We start from the raw sequence: 5901 nt of genomic DNA on the forward strand, positions 1-5901 counted from the left end.
TCGAGCGCTGTGCCGGCCAAGCTCCCCGGCCAAGCTCCCCGGCCACCCTTTCCCACCGCGGCCCAGCCTGGGATCTGTCTGTCAGGAAGGCCACGCTGTCCCTGCCGTGTGGGTGGCCATGTGTGAGCTAACAAGCTGCAGTACCCTCTCCCGGGGCGGGCAGGGTGGGGGAGTGGGCTCCACGGCCTGGCAGGTCTCCCTGGAGAGGCTTGACCTTTGGCAAGTGGGCGGTGGGCGAGGGGCCCTGTCCTTCCGCGGAGGCCGGGACCACCCAGTCCCTATAGCTCCTCCGAGGGGATCAGCACCCTCTTCTCCACGCTGCGGCTCTTCCTGCCTCCGCCAGACCGTCCGGCCACGCTGGGGTGGGTGCCGGGTGAGGGGAGCCTGCCCAGGCCGGGCCCCGATGCCTCCTGCGTGGCCTGCTGCGCGTAGTGCTGGTACGTGGGCGAGAAGTTGTGGATGGCGTCCTGCACGATGTCCCGCGGGCTCACAGTCTCCTTGAGGCCACTGGAGATGCTCTGCAAAGGTGCCCCTGGGCCTGGGGCGGCAGCGCGTGCGTGGGTGGGGGCTGGGGGCTCCGTGGGCTCGTCTGCTTCCCGCGGACCCGTAGCCCGGGTGGCCTGGCTTGTTCCTGCCGTCCTTGGGCTGCCCAGGACTGGGCTCTTGCATCTCTAGGTCCTGGCCTCGGCCAGCAGAGAGAGACTCCCAAGACCCCCAAATGCCAGCCCTGCTCCTCCGTCTACGGCTGTCCGAGCCCATACGAGACCGCAGGAGAGAACACTGTAGCTGGCCCCCACCTTCCCTCCAGGCTACCGGGCGCAGCCACAGGCCATGCCTACCCAAACAGGCTAGTCACTCAGGACACCAGGACCGGCCAGCCCTTGCCCCTCCAGCCCCGGCGGCACCCACCCTCATCACCTCAGGGGCCTGGGGCCCAGCCGCCAGTCCCCTGCTCAGACCGCGGGCTTCTGCTGCCAGCCTGCCCGGTCTCTCCCCTGAGCCAGGTGCAGGCCGCGTGCCTGTCTAGGATCTCGGGCCTCCCTATCTCTCAGGCGGGCATCCCCTGGGCTATGTGGGGAACATAGTGCCCAGGGGGCCCAGGGGAAGGCAGGGCCGGGCACACCCACCCCACACCATAACTATGCCGGCCCGGGAGCTGCACACGGTCCAGCCCGCTGGCAGGGCCCATGTACCTGGCGAGTTGTCCTTCTCCGCATACACCTGGCAGGTGAAGGCATAGCGCAGGGCGATGGAGGCAAACAGCATCTCGATGCAGATAATGAAGTTCTGGTAGCCGGCGGCCAGCGTGCCGGCCCCCACCCTGCTCCCATCTGTGGTCTGGACCTCAGGGATGACCCCGCACCTCTCCAGAATGGCCAGCAGCATCCCTGTGAGTGGTGAAGGCCACTTAGGCACCCGCCCCGAACAGGAGGCCGAACTGGCACTGACTCTAGCCAAGAATCCCACCGATGCTGGCTTTGGGGTCTTGGTGGGGGTCCGAGGAGAGGATGAGGCTCAGGCCCCGCAAAGGCTCCTGGGCTGGCCCTGGGGCGTCTACCACAGAGGGGGAGAGCAAGGTTTGCAGGGGCCCGAGAAGCTGGGGTCTCGGCACAGTGGACCTCCAGGGGCTCCCCAAGGGTCTCCCTGACTTCCCCAACCGCAGACGTGGGCCTGCTGCGTTGTCCGACTCTGCCAAGTGCAGGGATGGGTCCCCTCCACTGCCGGCATGTCTGCACCAGAGCTGTCCATCTTCCCGCTAAGAGGGCCGTGTCACTGACCTACGCTGCAGGCTGGGCCCGAGGGCACTGGGGGTGGAACCCTCAGCCGCCCCACCCACCCTGCCAGAAAGAGAGGAAGATGACGGCCTTGATGGTGAGGAACTTGAGGACCGGCTCGAAGGGCTGCAGGAGCTCCCTGGTGGCGAAGTAGAAAAGGAACAGGGCGTAGAGAGCCAGGCTGACGGACACGTTGTAGATGAGAGTGACGTAGAAGTAGCCGCTGTGGACGCTGGGGCCAGAGCAGGTGCCAGGGGTCAGAGTGGGACCCGCGACCTCTGCGCCCTCCCCACCCGTGACCCGGACCCGTAGCTTTCGTCTGGGGGGCAGGTGGCACCTAAGGGGAGTAGCCAGGAGCCGGGGGCAGTCGGCAGAGGTCCTTGCAGGGCGTCCTGACGGAGGCAAGATGCGGCCTCCTCCTGCCCCCTCCCCATCCACCTGGGGACAGCCTGAAGGAACGGCCCCCTGCGTCGTGGACACAGCACACGTGTGAGCATGCGTGTGAGTGTGTGCACGCGGGCACTGTGTGCACGAGCACGTGTGAGCACGTGTGTGAGTGCAGGCATGTGTGCATGTGAGTACTGTGTGTGCATGAGCGTGTGTGAGCACACGTGTGAGCATGTGTGAGATGTGGGCCTTGGGCCACTGTCCTGAAGTCCAGCCCTCGCTGTCCCCCGGGCAGGCCGCTGCGGAGCAGGGCGGCCTCACAGCCCGGGCCCACACCTCGGGGTGGGTTTGCCAGGGCCTCGCCGAGAGGGGAGGCCGTCCTCACGTGCAGAGCCCCACCTGCCTCCCGGCTGCCCGGCCGGGCCCGCGCCCCCTGCCAGCCTTACCTGAAGTCCCCATCGTGGTATTTGCCGACCGCCTGCAGCACGATGGTGACTAAGGCCATGACAGGCTTCACAACGCAGAACTGCAGCGTGGCCTGCAGTGGGGGAGCGGAGTGAGGGCCGTGGCTGCGCGGGCAGCACGTGGGCAGCGAGGGGCGGCTGGGGAGGCCGGGCAGCCCGCTCACCTGCTTGCAGAAGCGCAGGAACCCCACGGAGTAGGCCACGCCCCGGAGGCAGCAGGTGCCGTAGAGGCAGCTGGACCTGTGCGTACAAGTCCCCGGTGAGCCCCTGGGGGACACGGCCCTGGCCACCCGCTGCCGGGGCGGGGGGGGGGCGGGGTGCTCACTGGACGGGCTTTCCCCGGATCTCGGCCATGATCGTGCTCTCGCCCCCCAGGTACTGGAAGCAGAGGCTCAGGAAGCTGTAAATGACAAAGGCTGCGGGCCCAGGGCGGGCGCGGTGGCAGTGAGCCCGGGCGCCCGCGCAGGCGCCACGCCGGCACCACGCCTCCCAGCCCCACACTGGACCCCCACACAGCTCCTCGGTGTCCTTGGAGGACAGGCTGAGGGGCAGGTCACACAGCAGGACCCTCCCCTCCTGGGGGCTCCCAGCCTGGCCCTAGGACCACAGGCCACCCCGGCGTCCCCAGCAGTCCCTGCGGCTCTTACGCCCCCGCCCTGTCGAGGGCCCCACTTTCCGTCCCGTCCCGGCTCCAGGCAGGCCTGGCTGTAGCCTCGACGCCCCCCTTGGGAGTCCGGGAGTTCTGTGTCCCACGTCCACGAGCTGCCCTGGGCACCAGTGACCCCACGGCCCCTCACTCGGCCCAGCCGCCGGCCTCCTGGGCCCTCACGGCTGCCCTCGGAGGCGCGGCTCACCTTCATAGCAGTCTCGCATCGAATCCAGGTAGATGTAGTGCTGGCGGGCCCCCAGGAGGAGGAGGCTGAGCCAGGAGCTGAAGGCGTAGACGGGCACGATGAGGAGCAGGCGGATGATGTAGCGCTGCTCGTTGGGGACGGTGTAGAAGCGCAGGTGCAGGTAGATCTGGGGGGGCGGAGCGAGGCCGGGCTTGGGGACCTTGGGGCGACGTGGGGCCACCCGCCACCCCCGTGAGCAGACACTCATTTGCCCGTGGCTCGTGCATTTGGTCACCCAGCCCAGGAGACTCCCAAGGGGACGGTCATTCCGGAAGGCAGGCTGGCATTTCCACGGGGACGGGAAAAGGGCTGGGACCCTCTGACCCCTGTGGAGGATTTGCTCATGGCGATGCAGTGTGACCGCCGCACGTGGTGGCGGCCGGCTGGTCACGTGCTGCAGCCACCCACGGGCACACGGCGGGGAAGAGGGCACGTGCTCCGACAGAACGTGACGTGGAAACATCAGGACGAGCCGAGGAGGACGCCAAGCCTGCTGGCGACGCATGGTCGGGCGCGAGCAGAGCCCTGTCCCAGGCCCGGGTGGCGGGAAGGGGGCGTGAGAGCTCCCCGCAAGCCTGGCAGGGTCCTCCGCATCCTCCACGAGAACGCGGAGACCCCGAGTGTCTTTACGGGGAGGAGGCACCGGGAAGCCGGATGCACCAGTGGCTGGCCATGGTCTCACAGCACGCCCGGAAGGCCTCCTGGAGGAGGTGGCGTGCGTGGAGGAGGAGAGGGTGGCGAAGGGCAGGCTGGGCAGAGGGAGTGGCATGTGCAGAGACGTGCGTGCCCGGCTTCCTAGGGCTCAGCACGGGGAGAGGCGGGACAGGGACAGGCCCCTTATCAGCCGCTCCCTCCCCAGCTGGAGCAGTGGGCAGGGCACGACCAGCCCCGGGAGACCTGGACTCTGCTCCCGGTGCCAGCGCTGCCTGGCGGGGTGGCCCTTGGCGAGCCACTGTCGTCTTCAGCCTACTTCCTGTCTTTAAAGCGAGAGGCTGCGTTCCTTTCTGTCCTGTTGGGCTCGGATGGGCAGAGGGCCTGGCAGTGGAGCGGGCAGCGGGGCCCAGGATCTGCAGCCCGCCGGGTCTCCGTCAGCCCTGTCCGGGGAGTAGGGCCCCGGGAAGCTCAGGCATACACTCACTGGTCCCCAAGTTACAGGAGGTCCAGGCTAGACAGAGGGAAGCCAAGGCCCAGACTGCGGTTGCTGGCACCTGTCCCCTGCTTCTCTTTGTCCTAGAGATCACGGCCTACCCCAGACCTGACCATCCTGCCACCGGGTAGGAAGGCGTGGTTCCCGCCAAATGCTAGCGTGTCACCCACCTGTCGAGGTGCCGAGGGCAGCTAGGCGAGACTCAGCACCAGCACTGCCCCTTGCAGGCAGTCCTCCCTGACGGCCCCACGTGGAGGGACCACCTCCCCAGCCCCTCCCAGCTGCACCTCAGTCCCCGTGGCCCCCGCTTAACATTTGTCATGTGTACTGTGTGTCTGGTTATTCGAGGCCAGACAGATGACTCCCTGAGACGGCCACCTGCTTCCCTGCCTGCCGGTCTCCTGACGGCCCCTGCCCCCAGGCTCACCCACCAATCCGGTCCCTACGCCAGTGCCAGCCACACTGTCCTGACGGTGTCCTCGCGGCCGCCGGTCACCAGGCTGAAGACCACACCCCGCATTGATGTTCGAGGCCGCCACATGTCCCGAGTGCCTCCAGCCCAGGCGGCCCTCTCCAGCCCACCAGGGGCTCCCGCTCCCAGCTCCCTGCCTCTCGGGCCGGGCCTGCCCTTCCAGCCCTTTCCGCAAGCCCGAGAACTCTTAGGGCCTCAGCGTCCTAAGACCGTTCCGCCACCGGGCCTGGCGCTGCTCCTTCTAGGGGCTGTCCTGTCCCCCCAAGCCAGGCACGTAGCCTCTGTCCCCTGCGTCCCTCCCCAGAAGCCACCCTCTGACCCCGTTCTCGGCTCCCCCGAGTGGAGTCGCGGCCTCACCGGCCTTCCGGGGGTGCCGTGCGCCTCAGTCCTCTGGTCTGTGAAAGGGGACACCACCGACCTCAGTGGACAGGCTGACGAAACGCTCTCAGCGAAGGCCCTCTGCCCTCTGCCTGGCAGAGCCCGCCGTCCTCAGGCCCAGCTCCTGAGGAGCCAGCCCCTCTGCCCCGCCGAGCCTGCCGAGCCGCCTCTGAGTGGCCCTGGCCACTGCTCCATGTAGCGGGGCCTCTGACATCAATGCCAAGGCCAGCGTTTCAGACCCCACGGTCCCGGCGGGGCCAGGCTGAGCCGAGGCCATGGCCCCCTAAGGCGGTGTCGTGAGGAGGTGCAGAGGAGAGGGCTTACCTGGTGGCAGGTGAGCAGCAGGGCGGTCCACACGAAGACGCCCGAGACGCCGCGCGCCAGC

General features: G+C 68.2%; 1 protein-coding gene across 1 annotated transcript; it reads right to left on the reverse strand.

The window, feature by feature from the left end:
- Positions 1 to 39: 39 nt before the first annotated feature.
- On the reverse strand, positions 40 to 5900 carry TMEM184A (transmembrane protein 184A; the record flags this gene model as incomplete). Its single annotated transcript, XM_015592477.2, has 8 exons — positions 40 to 538; positions 1194 to 1388; positions 1838 to 2007; positions 2609 to 2700; positions 2791 to 2866; positions 2952 to 3042; positions 3481 to 3646; positions 5841 to 5900. Coding segments are annotated over 8 exons (1110 nt in total), but the record flags the coding sequence as incomplete, so codon positions are not given.
- Position 5901: the final 1 nt, after the last annotated feature.

This window comes from Pteropus alecto, unplaced genomic scaffold, assembly GCF_000325575.1.
Source record: "Pteropus alecto unplaced genomic scaffold, ASM32557v1 scaffold56, whole genome shotgun sequence".
Lineage (NCBI taxonomy): Eukaryota > Metazoa > Chordata > Mammalia > Chiroptera > Pteropodidae > Pteropus > Pteropus alecto.